Raw genomic sequence first — 18,922 nt, 5'->3', positions numbered from 1 at the left:
AGGAGGAGGAGCCCGCTGACATACTTGTGGACTGCATAGATAATGAAGACGAGGCCAACCAGGAGGAGGAAAACCACCATGACACTGACGGCGACGAGGAGCAGGTGGAGGAGCCCGCTGACATACTTCTGGACTGCATAGATGATGAAGACGATACCGACCAGGAGGAGGAAAACCACCATGACACCGACGGCGACGAGGAGGAGGAGGAGAAGGAGCCGGCTGACATACTTCTGGACTCCATTGATGATGAAGACGAGGCAGACCAGGAGGTGGAAAACCACCATGACACCGACGGCGACGAGGAGGAGGAGGAGGACTTTGAGATGAGGGCCGCCGCGGGAAGCGGCAGGCCGCCGTACAGGCTCCCAGCGAGGGTATACAAGATGCTGTACGCCCACCAGCGCGAGGGGCTCGGCTGGCTCTGGTCGCTGCACTGCATGGGAACCGGCGGGATCCTAGGAGATGAGATGGGACTCGGCAAGACCATGCAGGTCCAATTCCTATTTCCTCCCTTTCTCTAACCCATTGGCATTCATTTGGTTGTTCTCCTCATTAAATTGATCAAATTGATCAATCATAACAAGACCTGTTAATTTGTGTCTATCTCACCATCATCGGCTCGGTTTCTCCCTTAACTATACACCCCTAAATATAAGATGTTTTGGTAGTTCAATTTAAACTGCCAAAACGTCATATATATATATTTAGAAACAGAGATACTACTTGCTGGTGTTAGGAAGGTTGTTGCTGATGAATGCTAATTGCTACTACTAGCCTGCAGATATTATTCTGAAAACTACATCCTGCATGGTAAGGGACTGAAACCGATTATATTTATCATCTGACCCGACACAAGAATAGAATTTATTTGGTTGCTATTGTATCACGTGCTTAACTATACTTGTTTCCAAGCTAGTAATTTGTGTACTACATAAGCACTCGTTTCCTTCAGACAAAATATATATACTCTCAATATCAAGTTGGTGATGCAATATCCTGATTGAGAGAGTTTATCCTTACTTTTATGTCGGTGCAGGTTTCTGCCTTCTTGGCAGGGTTGTTCCATTCCGGTTTGATCAGGAGGGCGCTAGTTGTCGCCCCTAAGACACTTCTCACTCAATGGATCAAGGAGCTTTCGGTTGTCGGCCTCAGCCACATGATCTGCGAGTAGGATCTCCTATTTCACAATATTTCATCCCCCCACCCCCTAATTGATACAGATCAGGCCCTGTTGATTTCTGCTAATTGATTCCTCTTCCTTTTCACAGGTATTATGGTTCCAACATGAATATTCGTGATAAAGAGCTTCAACATGCCTTCAAGGTTTGTTTTGTTTGGTTTCCTAAGATAAATTAACTTCTGTTGGTCATTCATATCCTTAATTTTTATCCGAACTGTCAAATGGAGCAGAAAATCATTTCCGCATAAGCGCCATCTAAAAAAATTGCATAGCTAGTTCTTTCTATACATTTTAGTGAGTCACATCAGCTATTTACCGTCTTATTACAGGAGGGAGGTATCGTATTGACAACATATGATATTGTCCGGATCAATTACCATCTAATAAGAGGTGACTTCTATAATGATGCCGGCGACGAGGAGGAGGAGGACTTATGGAATTATGTTGTTCTTGATGAGGCACATTATATCAAGAACCCCAATACACAAAGAGCCCAAAGCTTATTTGAAATACCTTGTGTCCATCAGATTGCCATTAGTGGAACACCTATTCAAAATAACTTGATGGTATCACCTAGCTGAAATTTCTAAAAACCTTGTACTTTACATGCTCCTATGTACTTTGTCCTCCTGTTACTGATGCAAATAAGCATGTATACTCTTGTAGGAAATGTGGGTGATTTTAAATTTTTGTTGCCCAGAAGCCTTGGGTGATAAGGAAGAGTAATTTACTTGCTCCCTTGTTTTCCTGCATTAGTGATGCTGCTTTACTTCACACCATCTAGTGTTATTTATTTCTGTATTTTGACAGGTTCAGAACAAGGTATCAACGGTCTATCAGTCGTGGAAATGACAAGAACGCTAGCAATCGAGAGAAGCACATAGGGTCAAATGCAGCGAAGGTACCTGTCATCTTTGTGTGTTTGAGTCCAATTGACAGATAGACTTTAGTGTGTCAGCGTTGTTTCTTAGTTTTTGGTATGTCCGCATTTTAGTACTGTATAAATGATGATCATGTTTGATATCTTCCACCATGTGCAATGCCATTACTTCTTGTCATTGTGATTTGTTGAGAAATTACAAGGTGAACATGAACTGATCTCTAAGATGTGCATAATGTATTAATATATTAGCTAAGTAGTACTTTCGTCTCTGGTTTGACATGTGAAAGCAATTCTCTAACTGAATTGCCTTTCAGTTCCACATTGTCTAATGTCGACTTCTAGTTGAACCATGAGAGGGCAAGCCATTTAGATTAAGCCATCTGAATCTGGATAATTACTTGTAGTCGTCTGAACTAAACCTATTATAATTGTTCTTTCATAATTAACTTTGGTTCACAGGAATTAAGAGAACGGATAAAGCCATATTTCTTGCGACGCATGAAAAGTAAAGTGTCCCTTGAGACTGGGTTGACAGGTGATAAAAAGCTTCCAAAGAAGGATGAGCTAATTATCTGGCTGAAATTAACAGATTGCCAGGTACTATAAATTTTGGTGTCGCTAATGCAAAACTGGTCGAGTAATTGGGCGAATGACAATTTTGCAATTTGTCTATCTTTTGGGTGCAGAGACGTCTATATAAAGCTTTTCTTAACAGTGAGCTAGTTCAATTTGAATCGGAAGGAAATCCCTTGGCTGCTCTTAATGTAAGCACATAAGCTCCAAAGCCTTCTCTCTGCATCCATCTTGTCCAACTTTATTTGTTGTCTTGTTGATTTGCTAACTTTATTTGTTCTCTTATTGGTGTCATCTACTCCTTTAGCTCTCCTTATGTATGCTCATCGTATACTTACATTCAAAAGAGTTTGCAATATTATATCAAAATATAAGGCATGCTCTCCTTTTTCTATCTCTTGCCCTCATTTACCTCTCACTCTCTTCATCATTTATTGTTAAACTTGCATATTGACTAACTATTCTAAGACAATAATTTTCCCTTACTATTAATCCTTTCCGTACCTCTGAGCTAAACCAAAAATACACTTGGGAGGCAGCATTTGCTAATTGTATGGCCTTAGTTTGTCATTTGTTTTTCTGTGCACATTCTTTTGTGCAATTATGTCTGTTTCATGTTTTTCCTTTTCCTCAACAGGTATTGAAAAAAATATGTGATCACCCACTGATATTAACTCAGAGAGCTGCTGAGGACATCTTGGAAGGCATGGATGGAGATTTTAGTACTCGGGATATAGTGATGGTTGAAAAAATGGCCATGAACCTCGCAGATATGGCTCATGATGATGATGCAGTACAATTCAGTCAGGAAGTCTCATGCAAGTTATCTTTTATCCTGTCTTTGTTGGTAAGCATTCTTTGAAGCATATTAGTTGTTAGTAATGTACTCCAACTATTTCTTTATGCAAACTCAAATGGTTAACGTTGATGTTGCAGCCGAATCTTCTTGAAGAGGGCCACCATGTTCTGATATTTTCTCAGACTCGTAAAATGCTAAACTTTATTCAGGTCTGTTGTCAATTCTTGGAGTGCATGCCGTGTTTTTGTGATATACTATAACATTTAAATTAGATCTACTCGCTCGGTCCCAAAAAGCTTGTCTTAGATTTGTCAAGATACAGATGTATCTAGACACGTTTTAGTGTTAGATACATCCATATCTAGATAATCTAAGACAAGCTTTTAGGGACGGAGGTAGTACTATTTTGTACATATTGTTGTTTTTGTATATTCACGTACTCCCTCTGTAAACAAATATAAGACGTTTTGGAGACTTGTGTTAAGTCTCTAAAACGTCTTGTATTTGTTTACAGAGGTAGTACATGATAAACTCTGTTAGTAGAGTAAATGGATAATTTCTGCTTACAAAATATACTGATGTTAAAATCTGTGCACGTCTTACTGTTACGTTGAGTCTTAGACACTTGTGTGCAACAGAAGAGGCATATCACATTCAAGTTCCGTTCAATAGACAAGTAGTACTTGAGATAAAATATTGTCTTAGCATGACTGGTGGCTTTTGGCATGTCTGATCTAGTGCTGGCATCAGAATATACATTCCCATTTTTGTTGAGTGTGTACTACAGTATATCATAAAAAGTAGTTTTGAGACGTGGATTCTCATCTGTTGTAACACATTCGATCATTGCAACAGGAAGCTATAATATTAGAGGGCTACGACTGTTCTCGCATGGATGGTGGCATCACTGATATTTCCGAGAGGGAAAGGATTGTGAAGGTTCCTGTTCTCACTTCCCTTTTTCTATGTTATGTTAGGCAATGGACTCAATTATACTACATGCTATGTTGCTTACGTATTATGCATTTGCATATCCAGCATTTTCAAGAGGGCTATGGAGGTCAAATATTTTTACTGACCACAAAAGTCGGTGGTCTTGGACTTACACTCACCAAGGCAGCTCGTGTCATACTAGTTGATCCTGCATGGAATCCAAGGTATCCGAACATTGGCACGTCCTTAACAAGTGTATTCCTTTGCTTTTATGAATGCTTGTCACTGCAAGTTTTTTTATTCCATAACACGATCTTCCATTTTACAGTACAGATAATCAGAGCATTGATCGGGTTGATCGAATTGGACAGACCAAAGAAGTGATTGTGTACCGCTTAATGACCTCTGCAACTGTCGAAGAAAAGATGTATAAATCGCAGGTTCAAATATGATCTAGAATTTTCTTACTCCAATGTTTTTCATAATGACATCTCTAGGTCCTATCTTTAAGTTCCATACTTTCGCATCCTTGAATCGTATATACCTTTTTCCAGGTCCTCAAGGGTGCTTTGTTTAGGGCAGCCACGGAGAAGAAAGAACAGAGACGTTACTTCAGCCAGAGTGTACGTATCATGATACCGTTACTTGCCATTACTTGCTGGATGTTCTACTGGGTACTATGCCTAATTCTTTTGCGTATCTTCAGGAAATTCAAGAGCTTTTTAGTCTGCCGAAACAAGGTTTTGATGTTTCCCTTACCCAGAAACAATTGCAAGAAGAGCATGGAGAGCAGCTTGACATGTAAGATATTTTCTTTTGTTGCATTAATTCTGATGATATCAGCACTGGAACATTCGAGGCTCCATGTACTTTAACATAAATATGAAATGGAACTGGCTTTAGTTATTACTTAGTACAAATCAGTCAGAAAACACACAAAAAAATGTTGAGGTGTTATGGAGACATTTTGAGGTACAGAAGGCTTTAGTTCTTCTTGCTAGGACAATTTGAGGTACCCAAAAGAAATGGATAATAAGAAATTTGCAAAAAAAGGAGAACTAATTAACAGCTAGTTTTCACATGAATCGGCTGGACAGGGAGCTTCTTGATCCCTGATAGCAATAGTCGGTGACAACTCTAGGTTCTTTGCTGCAAAGTGATGTACTGGAATCAGAGATTCATGCCCTCATGCAAGGAATGGCACTGGCCATTCAGCACTCGGATAAACCAGTGATTGTCCAATCGGATTCCTCATGTGCTCTAGCCACTATTTTGGGTGACACTTTATCTAGGTCGGTCTATGGTCATTTAGATGCCGAGATTAAGGCACTTCTGGTTGATAGGGAGTTTGTTCCTGTCACATCCCTGGTCCTGTTATGCATTAGGCTAGACCTCATGTGAGCATCATGTTTTAATTCAAATGAAATTTGAATTGAGGAATTTTCAAAGCCTCAGAAACCTTCTAAAAATGATCAACATTAAAATCTCCTCAAAGAAGTCCAAGGAAATGTTCCTCTTAGTCTCTGAAAATATTGCAAAGAGGTAAAACTCAAAACAATATTTTTGGTATCTCAGAGTTAATTATTTTGGGCCTTTGAATTAAATAAATAGCTATTTGCATTGGATATATATTTGATATATAAATAATATATGTCCAATAATTACTGGAACATTTTATGTGGTTTGGTATATTTTAGTTCTAGCCACATAACTATTTTCAGGATTTTATAAAATGGTTTAGTATATTACTAAACTAAAACAACACAGAACAAAATAGATAAACAAAAACAAAAATAGAAAGAGCAGAGGACTACTTGGCGCTCACCTCAGCCCACCTGGCCCAGCTCCTCCAGCCGGCCCAGCCCACCGCCGCTTCTCCCCCTGTCGTCTTCCTCCCCCTCGCCCCGAAGCTGCTCGGTGGCGCGCGCGGCCACGCGCCCCGGCCACCTCCTCCCTGCCTGGCTGCCTCCTCCTCTCCTGGACGTCTCCCGCAGCTCCACGCCACCCCCTGGAACCCCCTCGCACTCTCTCTCTCGACCCCTTCCCCCTCCTCTGCTCTCTCTCTCGCGCAGCCCGAGCGGAGCTCATCGCCGCCGCTCGCCGTTGCCGCACCCAGAGCCTCCCCCTCGACCCTCGGCGTGCCCAGTAGCTCGGCTACCTCGCCCTCATCCTCTCCGACGAGTCAAGCGACCTCGGACGCCCTGCATCGCCGTCATCGAGCCGTCTTCTTCACACACGGCCGCCGGATGCCGCTCGTCGATTCGCCGTCTCCGCCACCTCCCCGAGCCCACCGAGCTGCTCGTCGACCTCGCCGTGAGCTCCTCTGCCGAACCCCTCTCTCCCCGTGCTCTATTTCCCTCCGTAGCCGCCGTTACCACCGCGGCCGAGAGCTTCTCGCCGCCGGCCATGGCGTGGCCGTGGCCACAGCCACCACAGCTCGCTCCCGAGCCCACCGTCGTGCTCACCGCAACCTCAGGAGCCCGCAGCACCCACCAGTTTCTCCCGTAGCGCACCATAGCGTTGAATCGATCGGCGCCCGAACTTCGGCGCCGCCGCGAGCTCGTTTCCGGCGAGCTCCGGCCACCACAGCCGCTGCCGCTCGCCCAGTTGGATGCGGCGCATCTTCAGCTACCCGTAGGAGCAAACCATGCGTCGAATGGTGCTCCGTAGCGAGCACACGTTGCATCTCCGTCGTCGGCCATGGTCGTCGCCGGCGAAACTCCGGCGGGAGCTGACGTGGCTCCGTCATTAGGAGCTAATCCAACTAACTAAACCACCTACAGCCACTGACAGTAGGCCCCACCCCTGGTCAAACCCCAGTCAGCGCTGGGTTTGACCGGGATTAGTTCCTGTGTCACTGACGTGTGGACCCCGCACGTCAGGTTTGACCTGGACCTGGCCGTTGACTCGCTGACGTCATGCTGGCGTCAGGCTGACGCAGTTAAATCATTTTCTGGAATTATTTTAATTCTAAATATTCAGGAAATTCCAGAAAATGTTCAAAACTTCAAAAATTCATAGTAATTCAACCGTAACTCCAAATTAAATAATTTATATATGAAAAATTATCAGAAAAATTTAAGGAATCCATATGTACCATTTTTATGCATGTTAGAGCAACTTATAGCTGCTGTATAGCACAAATCAATTAAATGGCATTTGAATAATCACATATGGAGTTTGAATTTGAATCTTGTATTCAAACCAACTTCATTTAATCTGTTGCTAGTTGCATTAGCTCAAAACACATTCATATTGCCATGTCATAGCATGCATCATTTTGTGCATTGCATTGATTGTGTTCTTCTTTGTTGCCGGTATCTGTTCCCTCCCGGTAGACGATGTTCCGACGTTGTGATCGTTGACACTGATGAAGACTCAATGTTATCTTCAGAAGTGCCAGGCAAGCAAAACCCCCTTGTTCATTCCGATACAATCCCACTCTCTCGCTCCTGCTCTCTTTTACTGCATTAGGACAACAACGATTCATCTGTTACTTGCTGCGGTAGCTGAACCCCTTTATCCTTTGCATGACCTGTCATTCCACAGTAAATAGATGAAACCCACTAGCATGAGTAGGAGTTGTTTGAGCCCTGTTGTGCCTACTCATTCTTGCTTGTTTGTCATGCCTGCTACTGCTTAGAGTTGAGTCAGGTCTGATTCATCGGGGATGAATCAGAGGCGTGTGAACATGTCCTACTGTGTGTGAGCTAAGTGTGTGAACACGTTTTGGTAAAGGTAGCGGTGAGAGGCCATGTAGGAGTACATGGTGGGTTGTCTCATTGCAGCCGTCCTCAGGAACTGAGTTCTGTGTTTGTGATCCATGATTCAGCTACTACCACGCATTGGGCCCGAAACCAATGGACCCTCTCGGCTTCTTAATCACCCTTGTCCTCTATCCAGGAGTTGCAAGTAGTTTCTGGTGTTTGTAGTATGCTGGAGGCCGTGCGCAGCGCTGACCGTAGGGGTGGGCTGTGATGCGGTAGGCACGTGGCACGGTGTACCGGGCACCCGTTTGGTGTCTCGGGAACCCTGTTCACATCGTTTGGGGCTGTGAGCGAAACTCCGGCCGGATCTCCTCATGGATGGAACCCGAATAGGCGATAAACCTGGACTAGAGACTTAGGTGATTAGGTAGGTCGTGGCCGACACCCACGTTGGGCTTCCGCTTGAAGGTTGCCGAGTACATGTCGTGTAAACGACGGTAAGTGGTGAGAGCGTGTATGAAGAAGTACACCCCTGCAGGGTTAACCTAATCTATTCGAATAGCCGTGTCCGCGGAAAAGGACTTCTGGATTGCTTATATCAGTTCATAGACAAGTGAAAGTGGATACTCTAAAATACGCAAGATAAGCGTGAGTGCTATGGATGGCGTTCTCGTAGGGAGACGGGAGCGGATCCATAGTGGTGTATTGATATGGTGAATATGTGGACTCGTGTGCGCCACCTCAAAAGAGTCGCTTGCAGTCGTAGTTTAGGATAGCCACCGAGTCAAAGCTGGCTTGCTGCAGTTAAACCCCACCACCCCTTTGTTGATAATGATGCATATGTAATTAGTTCTGATGTAAGTCTTGCTGGGTACATTTGTACTCACGTTTGCCTATTTTATGTTTTTGCAGAGAGACTTCAGTCTCACTAGTAGTTCCGCTTGGACTTCGACGTTTAGCTTGTTACCTCAGCTACGATCTTGTGCCCTCGGCAGTATCTGGTAGATAGTCAGGCTTCTCAGCCTTTTTCATTTATAGTTGTCTGTACTCAGACATGATAGCTTCCGCTTGTGCTTTGACTTGTATACTCTGAATGTTGGGTCATGAGACCTATGTTTGTAATATCTCGCTCCTCGGAGCCTAATGAATAAATACTTGAGTCATAGAGTCATGTTGTGATGCCATGTTGTGTTTGCACATATCGAGCATATTGTGTGTATGTTATTGAAATGCTTGGTATGTGTGGGATCTGACTATCTAGTTGTTTATCCTTAGTAGCCTCTCTTACCGGGAAATGTCTCCTAGTGTTTCCAATGGTAGCTTGCTACTGCTCCGGAACACTTAGGCTGGCCGGCATGTGTCCTTCTTCGTTCCTGTGTCTGTCCCTTCGGGGAAATGTCACGCGATGAATACCGGAGTCCTGCTAGCCCAGTGCTACAGCCTGGATTCACTCGCTGATGACCGACACGTTCGATGCTGGGTCATGGATGCCTGTCCCTGTAAGTTTGTGCCACTTTGGGTTTACGACTAGCCATGTCAGCCCGGGCTCCTTATCATATAGATGCTAGCGACACGGTCATATACGTGTGCCAAAAGGCGCAAACGGTCCCGGGTAAAGGTAGGGCGACACCCGTGGGAATACCGTGCGTGAGGCCGCAAAGTGATATGAGGTGTTACATGCTAGATCGATGTGGCATTGAGTCGGGGTCCTGACAGCGTTGGTATCAGAGCTTGACTACCTGTAGGATTACCAAGCCAAACTGGTCGATGTTGAGTCTAGAAATTCTTTAGTTATATGTAGGGGAATTGATTGTGGGATGGAACGTAAGGCTCTTTTTACTCCTTATACCTCATGGCCTTCTGATCTGAGTCATCATCTTCTCTTCTACGGGGATTAAGAACTAGGCTATCTCTTCTTTCTATTAGGATCACGTGTTACTAATCAGTGGACTTATAAGATTGTTGGATTTAAGTCTCAGTTCAGTTCCTACTACTTCCGTATGTTAATTGTTGATCTCGAAACCTTGATATTGTGCTTCTGAGTGGTTATGCCACCATTTTTGTGAATGTCTCAAATCTTTTCTGAGCATTTACAGCCGTTATGCTGTCCGAGTCATCCCAGGTTTCTAAGTAGTCTGATGCATTTGCAAATCCTTTCTTCCCGTTTCAATGTTCCCATGGGCCAGATTAACCACACTAATCAGGGAGTTGAGGTACTCCGTTACCTTGACATATATGTTGGAGATATTATTATGACCCTAGGTGTCTTAGAGGATCATCTAGTAATTTAGCCATGATTTGTGTTCCCAGTGTGATGATTCTGGCCATCATTCTCGAAAGCATCCTGTGATGCTACTTAGTAATAGGTATTCTGTTCCTGGGTTCTTGAACCCGAGATTCACTCTACCTACTTCATGTTGATAGTAATTGCTAGTGCCTTTAGGATATTAGTAACCTTTGCGATAGTCCTTGAAGTCCGTGGTATCTTCTTCTTCCAAATACCATGAACTACTTATGGCAGAAGTTCCTCGTTGAACTGAAATATCACAACAGGATTATTCTTGATGAGTTCTCCATTATATATTGTGGCTCTGCCAGTTCTACCTTTCTGCATGGGTTATCTGGAAGAAATATGTTGAACTTCGTTCGACATGCTAATCCATGCATCCACAACTCAGAAAATCATATGTTCTTTTGAGTTGTCCCATCTTAGTTGTTTCCGACCCTCGCCTATCAATTGATAGTCAAGAGTATGCGTGCATTCGTTCGTCGATGCCTATTACCCTTGTGGTCCGCCAAGCCATTCTATTTCAGAATGAATAGGAGAAACAAACTCCAGAATCTCATCCATATCTAGGATTGGGTCAAAGCAATTGTATTCCGCAGATCAAAATGCCAATCCAGCTTCTGGTCTGTTCTACCTTGAAGTATTACCATATTTATATCAGGAATATCATGGGAATTGCACACCATCTTATGAATTCTTGACGTAGTAATACTTCTGATCATCATTGATAATTTCTTGGTTTCCGTGTTATTGTAACCGGAATGCCGACAAATGAATCATGGCGTGTGAAATCAATACTGCTAGCAACTCCATTGCTTGGTAGTTAAATGGACGATAACCTCATTCTTAGCGTGTTGATTATTGAATCGTCACCCTAAGGTTGATTGTGCTACCTAGTCCTTATTTCTGGTGCACTCTCCGATCAGTGAGTTAGGATAGTGCCAATCCTTGCTTATTTGATCATATCGTCTTGCCCTGAAAAGTAAGATTGTTCTCGAGCTTAGTAACATACCAGTGGTTCATGATATTCCAAATTTCTTCTCGGAAGTATCACCAGGTTGTCGCCTGACCGCTATGTTGATCTCGTGATCAAGTTGGGTTCTTGTGAACCACCTTCTCTCCAAAAATCGGTGTTAGATATCCCTGAGCTAGTTGGTTAAGCTAGACAACAACTTGGAGAGTTGGAAGATAAAAGCTTGCCTGACTTAGTTCGTTCCAAAGGGATATTCTTGTGTAGGGTGTGCTGAAGAAAGATGATATCTTCATCGATTGGTCCTTGTGATCAGTTGCTGGACCTATTGTCTTATCAATCCTTTGATTTGAGTGTGGGCTATCGTCAAATCAAATCAGTACCAACGATGCTCGTAATGTTGTCTTATTCGTGGTTGATCCCTCGAGCATACACCATTACATCTTTGGTCTGACCAATGCTATCACCGTGTTCACTTAACTATGGAATTCCTTTTAAAAGGAAACCTAGATGAATTGTTGTTGAGCCCATTGGCAACATCCTTATCTCCTCTATGATGTTGTTGAACATTAAGCTAGTGTTGGAAACTTTTGAAAGCATTTTCTTCATGCTAGCTCATGAAGTATTTGTTTGATGAAAGGAGTGACTTCCTCTTATACACGTGCATTTGGTGAAAGTTGCCGCCGTGAATTTGAGAAAGATTGTTTTGTTTCCTTTGGAATCATCCCAAATCAGTCATGCACACTTGCGAAGTATTCTGTAGTCTGGAGACTTGCAACCTTCATTCTATATGTGTCCCTAGCACACTAAGCCACTGATTGACTTGTTCAAGGAAAAGAAGTCTATGCTTGGGATCTAATCCATGGACTTGCGTGAAGACTTCGATATCCTCGATGATGGTTCTCCACCTGAACTCGGTAGTGTTTAATTATAAGACTGCTACGTGGCCATGCTTGTCTGGGACAACGTGTTCGCATGTTTGTAGCAGAACCAGCTCATGTTTTGGAGCTTACTATCGTAGCTCACTCCCCGAGAATCCCGAAACATTATCTCGTCGATTTGTGTTGCAAACTTTCATTTTTCTTTCTAGACTTGATGAGTCTGGGATATCCTGACACCAACCAGATCTGAATCTCAGGCAGATGTGATGGTTGGAACATTTCCCAAGAATTATAATATTGGTCTCTCAATAACCGGCAAGGTGGATGTCGTGGCCAACACACCCATCCGGTAGACCTATTATTATAGTATCTTGTTTGAGGAAGTTGGCCACCTCCCCATAGGGATTTCGTAGGATTACTCCCTAGTTGCCCCTATGGATTTCTGTGTTCCGAAGTCTGACCTTTTTACTTGATGTTCTAGATATCAAACCATATCTATGGGTGGATTACGCTAGCACATCAAGGAGAACATTAGAAGCGGAGTGCTAAATGTCTCTCGGTCGATCATCCAGATTTTATTTGCTTGGCCTCGCTAAGGTGAAATCTGAGAAAGTGTTATCCTCCTTCGCATCTGCATCGTCCATCGCTATTCATCATGGTAGTATGTTGTGTTGTCAGCACCCTTGACGCGGTTGTTGATAAAACCTTGATGATTGTGGAAATGCTCAAGTTCTTGAGAGCACGCACAAGCGCTACGTGTTATCATCGGCTCTAATTGGGATGCTCTCAGTTCCCTCGGCAATGCTATGACCTTCTCAAACAGTGAATTCACTCTCTATTGTTGGGTTCTTCCCAGTTACCAGAATCATTCCCAGCATTTGCATTTTGTTCCCAGCTTGCACCGCCAATGTGCCATTCTACCATGGGTCTCTTCCATTTCCGGTGATAAGCAAATTCATCCATTACGTTGTCTTCAACAAGGTAATCCACATCATCCAAGTCCGAGTATGCCATTCTACCGACCCCCTCCAAACGATCGCTCGAGAATTGTCCTAGGCTGGTTTAAAGAGTTTCAATGATCTCTGAATCAAAGGTAATTCTTTTGCCACTTAAGGGGATATATCTACGAATCACCCCCCCCCCCTCCAGGATGTCTCGTTGAGGTATCATGGCAACTCAACTCCTCGCTACATTGACAACCGTTCACCACCTTCTTAGGTGTGGAATCGTTGTCTACCTAGTGAACCTTCGTCATCTGTTCCACTCCATTCCTCTAGAGGTGTGCTTCGTCTCTCAGCTCGAGAGATGTTGCTATGTCCCATTCCGTGAGTTAATCCTGAGTTGTTCGTTCTTTGAGAAGATTAATTCTTCTAGAGTTTTCCTTCCCTCTTCTTGTCATGTTAGTTGGAGTTCTTAGAGAAAGACTTCGAGACAATGATGGTGATCGAATCAACGCTCTTATGAAGTGCACCCTGGATCGTGAAGATTATACTAGTTGCGTTTCCCCTTCACCTTACCCTACGCTTGAATCTCGGGACGAGATTTTTGTTTAGTGGGGGTGAGTTGTCACATCCCTGGTCCTGTTATGCACTAGGCTAGACCTCATGTGAGGATCATGTTTTAATTCAAATGAAATTTGAATTGAGGAATTTTCAAAGCCTCAGAAACCTTCTAAAAATGATCAACATTAAAATCTCCTCAAAGAAGTCCAAGGAAATGTTCCTCTTAGTCTCTGAAAATATTGCAAAGAGGTAAAACTCAAAACAATATTTTTGGTATCTCAGAGTTAATTATTTTGGGCCTTTGAATTAAATAAATAGCTATTTGCATTGGATATATATTTGATATATAAATAATATATGTCCAATAATTACTGGAACATTTTATGTGGATTGGTATATTTTAGTTCTAGCCACATAACTATTTTCAGGATTTTATAAAATGGTTTAGTATATTACTAAACTAAAACAACACAGAACAAAATAGATAAATAAAAACAAAAATAGAAAGAGCAGAGGACTACCTGGCGCTCACCTCAGCCCACCTGGCCCAGCTCCTCCAGCCGGCCCAGCCCACCGCCGCTTCTCCCCCTGTCGTCTTCCTCCCCCTCGCCCCGAAGCTGCTCGGTGGCGCGCGCGGCCACGCGCCCCGGCCACCTCCTCCCTGCCTGGCTGCCTCCTCCTCTCCTGGACGTCTCCCACAGCTCCACGCCACCCCCTGGAACCCCCTCGCACTCTCTCTCTCTCGACCCCTTCCCCCTCCTCTGCTCTCTCTCTCTCTCGCGCAGCCCGAGCGGAGCTCATCGCCGCCGCTCGCCGTTGCCGCACCCAGAGCCTCCCCCTCGACCCTCGGCGTGCCCAGTAGCTCGGCTACCTCGCCCTCATCCTCTCCGACGAGTCAAGCGACCTCGGATGCCCTGCATCGCCGTCATCGAGCCGTCTTCTTCACACACGACCGCCGGATGCCGCTCGTCGATTCGCCGTCTCCGCCACCTCCCCGAGCCCACCGAGCTGCTCGTCGACCTCGCCGTGAGCTCCTCTGCCGAACCCCTCTCTCCCCGTGCTCTATTTCCCTCCGTAGCCGCCGTTACCACCGCGGCCGAGAGCTTCTCGCCGCCGGCCATGGCGTGGCCGTGGCCACAGCCACCACAGCTCGCTCCCGAGCCCACCGTCGTGCTCACCGCAACCTCAGGAGCCCGCAGCACCCACCAGTTTCTCCCGTAGCGCACCATAGCGTCGAATCGATCGGCGCCCGAACTCCGGCGCCGCCGCGAACTCGTTTCCGGCGAGCTCCGGCCACCACAGCCGCTGCCGCTCGCCCAGTTGGATGCGGCGCATCTTCAGCTACCCGTAGGAGCAAACCACGCGTCGAATGGTGCTCCGTAGCGAGCACACGTTGCATCTCCGTCGTCGGCCATGGTCGTCGCCGGCGAAACTTCGGCGGGAGCTGACGTGGCTCCGTCATTAGGAGCTAATCCAACTAACTAAACCACCTACAGCCACTGACAGTAGGCCCCACCCCTGGTCAAACCCCAGTCAGCGCTGGGTTTGACCGGGATTAGTTCCTGTGTCACTGACGTGTGGACCCCGCACGTCAGGTTTGACCTGGACCTGGCCGTTGACTCGCTGACATCATGCTGGCGTCAGGCTGACGCAGTTAAATCATTTTCTGGAATTATTTTAATTCTAAATATTCAGGAAATTCCAGAAAATGTTCAAAACTTCAAAAATTCATAGTAATTCAACCGTAACTCCAAATTAAATAATTTATATATGAAAAATTATCAGAAAAATTCAAGGAATCCATCTGTACCATTTTTATGCATGTTAGAACAACTTATAGCTGCTGTATAGCACAAATCAATTAAATGGCATTTGAATAATCACATATGGAGTTTGAATTTGAATCTTGTATTCAAACCAACTTCATTTAATCTGTTGCTAGTTGCATTAGCTCAAAACACATTCATATTGCCATGTCATAGCATGCATCATTTTGTGCATTGCATTGATTGTGTTCTTCTTTGTTGCCGGTATCTGTTCCCTCCCGGTAGACGATATTCCGACGTTGTGATCGTTGACACTGATGAAGACTCAATGTTATCTTCAGAAGTGCCAGGCAAGCAAAACCCCCTTGTTCATTCCGATACAATCCCACTCTCTCGCTCCTGCTCTCTTTTACTGCATTAGGACAACAACGATTCATCTGTTACTTGCTGCGGTAGCTGAACCCCTTTATCCTTTGCATGACCTGTCATTCCACAGTAAATAGATGAAACCCACTAGCATGGGTAGGAGTTGTTTGAGCTCTGTTGTGCCTACTCATTCTTGCTTGTTTGTCATGCCTGCTACTGCTTAGAGTTGAGTCAGGTCTGATTCATCGGGGATGAATCAGAGGCGTGTGAACATGTCCTACTGTGTGTGAGCTAAGTGTGTGAACACGTTTTGGTAAAGGTAGCGGTGAGAGGCCATGTAGGAGTACATGGTGGGTTGTCTCATTGCAGCCGTCCTCAGGAACTGAGTTCTGTGTTTGTGATCCATGATTCAGCTACTACCACGCATTGGGCCCGAAACCAATGGACCCTCTCGGCTTCTTGATCACCCTTCCTCTGTCCAGGAGTTGCAAGTAGTTTCTGGTGTTTGTAGTATGCTGGAGGCCGTGGGCAGCGCTGACCGTAGGGGTGGGCTGTGATGCGGTAGGCACGTGGCACGGTGTACCGGGCGCCCGTTTGGTGTCTCGGGAACCCTGTTCACATCGTTTGGGGCTGTGAGCGAAACTCCGGCCGGATCTCCTCATGGATGGAACCCAAATAGGCGATAAACCTGGACTAGAGACTTAGGTGATTAGGTAGGTCGTGGCCGACACCCACGTTGGGCTTCCGCTTGAAGGTTGCCGAGTACATGTCGTGTAAACGACGGTAAGTGGTGAGAGCGTGTATGAAGAAGTACACCCCTGCAGGGTTAACCTAATCTATTCGAATAGCCGTGTCCGCGAAAAAGGACTTCTGGATTGCTTATATCAGTTCATAGACAAGTGAAAGTGGATACTCTAAAATACGCAAGATAAGCGTGAGTGCTATGGATGGCGTTCTCGTAGGGAGACGGGAGCGGATCCATAGTGGTGTATTGATATGGTGAATATGTGGACTCGTGTGCGCCACCTCAAAAGAGTCGCTTGCAGTCGTAGTTTAGGATAGCCACCGAGTCAAAGCTGGCTTGCTGCAGTTAAACCCCACCACCCCTTTGTTGATAATGATGCATATGTAGTTAGTTCTGATGTAAGTCTTGCTGGGTACATTTGTACTCACGTTTGCCTATTTTATGTTTTTGCAGAGAGACTTCAGTCTCACTAGTAGTTCCGCTTGGACTTCGACGTTTAGCTTGTTACCTCAGCTACGATCTTGTGCCCTCGGCAGTATCTGGTAGATAGTCAGGCTTCTCAGCCTTTTTCATTTATAGTGGTCTGTACTCAGACATGATAGCTTCCGCTTGTGCTTTGACTTGTATACTCTGAATGTTGGGTCATGAGACCTATGTTTGTAATATCTCGCTCCTCGGAGCCTAATGAATAAATACTTGAGTCATAGAGTCATGTTGTGATGCCATGTTGTGTTTGCACATATCGAGCATATTGTGTGTATGTTATTGAAATGCTTGGTATGTGTGGGATCTGACTATCTAGTTGTTTATCCTTAGTAGCCTCTCTTACCGGGAAATGTCTCCTAGTGTTTCCAATGGTAGCTTGCTACTGCTCCGGAACACTTAGGCTGGCCGGCATGTGTCCTTCTTCGTTCCTGTGTCTGTCCCTTCGGGGAAATGTCACGCGATGAATACCGGAGTCCTGTTAGCCCGCTACAGCCCGGTTCACCGGAGTCCTGCTAGCCCAGTACTACAGCCTGGATTCACTCGCTGATGACCGACACGTTCGATGCTGGGTCATGGATGCCTGTCCCTGTAAGTTTGTGCCACTTTGGGTTACGACTAGCCATGTCAGCCCGGGCTCCTTATCATATAGATGCTAGCGACACTGTCATATACGTGTGCCAAAAGGCGCAAACGGTCCCGGATAAAGGTAGGGCGACACCCGTGGGAATACCGTGCGTGAGGCCGCAAAGTGATATGAGGTGTTACATGCTAGATCGATGTGGCATTGAGTCGGGGTCCTGACAGTTCCTCTGAAAATTAGTAGAGATCAAAACAGGGTAGCTCATCTTTTGGCACATTATAGCCGTACCGAGTGTTGTACTGCGGTATGGTTGAGTTCGAGTCCTCCGTGTTGTGAGGAGCAGCTGGCTCAAGATTGTAACCCTGCTTTTATGGAATAAAACTCTCTTTCACCCGGCAAAAAAAAAAAGTTAATCTGTTTGCCTGTACTATATCTTCCAGGGACGAGTCGTTGCGGGAGCACATCCAGTTTCTGGAGAAGCAAGGAATAGCAGGTGTGAGTCATCACAGCCTCCTATTTTCAGAAACAGAAATCTTGCCGATGTTGAGTGAGAACGATGCTCCGGGCAGGTCAGTGCTGCTGCCTCCAACACACCGCATTTTGTCGTTCTTTTGTTAGCAGCCATCAACTGGATTATCACTAAACTTGAGTTTACGTCATAGGGGTGCCCATGCTAAGCCAAAGGTCGAGTGCTTCACTGCTAAAACACACTTGGCAGGCAAGAACACAGATTCAGATATCCCCGAAGAAATCAACCGGCTGTCGGAAACCCTCGCAAGCACGGTAAGTCTCCTTCAGTTCTGCAAAAGAGCTATGTGCTTTCGCCTATCTGTAATGAGCTGAGAGGAATGTATATATATTGTAGCTGGCAGACGCTGGAGCCGAGGCTGCCTCAGTGTGGAGACAGGACATATGGTTTGGATGACGAAAAGCTGGCGGTGATCGCCGAGTCGTCGTCGTCGCCGTCCAAGGAAGTGGTCTGCTAATTAAGCTCTTCTTCACCAGGCTGCTGCATCTTAGCTCGTGACCAACCGAAGTAGTTCATCTGCTTGCTGGATTTGATTATGTCTTTTGTTCTGTCGAACACTGCCGAGGCTGTAAGTGGCTGCATCCAACGTTTGTTGGTTCAGCTTCTCTTTTCTATGTTCTGGATGAGTGTATGAAACACCATGGATGCTGGTTGAATGTTGTTATTGATTTCCAATGGAAGCAGCAGGTGTCAGAGGGCGGTCTTCCCAACCCTCTGAACTTTATGTCATCG

The 18,922-nt window shown here is 45.2% G+C and overlaps 1 protein-coding gene across 1 annotated transcript in view; it reads left to right on the top strand.

The window, feature by feature from the left end:
- Positions 1 to 18,647, top strand: part of LOC119320963 (protein CHROMATIN REMODELING 24-like) — a 19,533-nt gene extending 886 nt beyond the window's left edge. Inside the window, exons 3-20 of the mRNA XM_037594855.1 lie at positions 3 to 494; positions 1,040 to 1,170; positions 1,272 to 1,326; positions 1,513 to 1,749; positions 1,850 to 1,905; positions 1,994 to 2,084; positions 2,526 to 2,663; positions 2,753 to 2,830; positions 3,277 to 3,486; positions 3,576 to 3,647; positions 4,294 to 4,377; positions 4,477 to 4,595; positions 4,700 to 4,811; positions 4,926 to 4,994; positions 5,078 to 5,172; positions 18,102 to 18,230; positions 18,324 to 18,444; positions 18,534 to 18,647. Of these exons, the coding sequence (XP_037450752.1) occupies positions 3 to 494; positions 1,040 to 1,170; positions 1,272 to 1,326; positions 1,513 to 1,749; positions 1,850 to 1,905; positions 1,994 to 2,084; positions 2,526 to 2,663; positions 2,753 to 2,830; positions 3,277 to 3,486; positions 3,576 to 3,647; positions 4,294 to 4,377; positions 4,477 to 4,595; positions 4,700 to 4,811; positions 4,926 to 4,994; positions 5,078 to 5,172; positions 18,102 to 18,230; positions 18,324 to 18,444; positions 18,534 to 18,647 (2,403 nt within the window). The remainder of the gene's footprint in view (positions 1 to 2; positions 495 to 1,039; positions 1,171 to 1,271; positions 1,327 to 1,512; positions 1,750 to 1,849; positions 1,906 to 1,993; positions 2,085 to 2,525; positions 2,664 to 2,752; positions 2,831 to 3,276; positions 3,487 to 3,575; positions 3,648 to 4,293; positions 4,378 to 4,476; positions 4,596 to 4,699; positions 4,812 to 4,925; positions 4,995 to 5,077; positions 5,173 to 18,101; positions 18,231 to 18,323; positions 18,445 to 18,533) is intronic.
- The last annotated feature ends 275 nt before the right edge of the window (positions 18,648 to 18,922 follow it).

The sequence above is a fragment of the Triticum dicoccoides genome, chromosome 6B, assembly GCF_002162155.2.
Source record: "Triticum dicoccoides isolate Atlit2015 ecotype Zavitan chromosome 6B, WEW_v2.0, whole genome shotgun sequence".
Classification (NCBI taxonomy): Eukaryota; Viridiplantae; Streptophyta; class Magnoliopsida; order Poales; family Poaceae; genus Triticum; species Triticum dicoccoides.
This window is presented reverse-complemented; position numbering and strand designations above follow the sequence as displayed.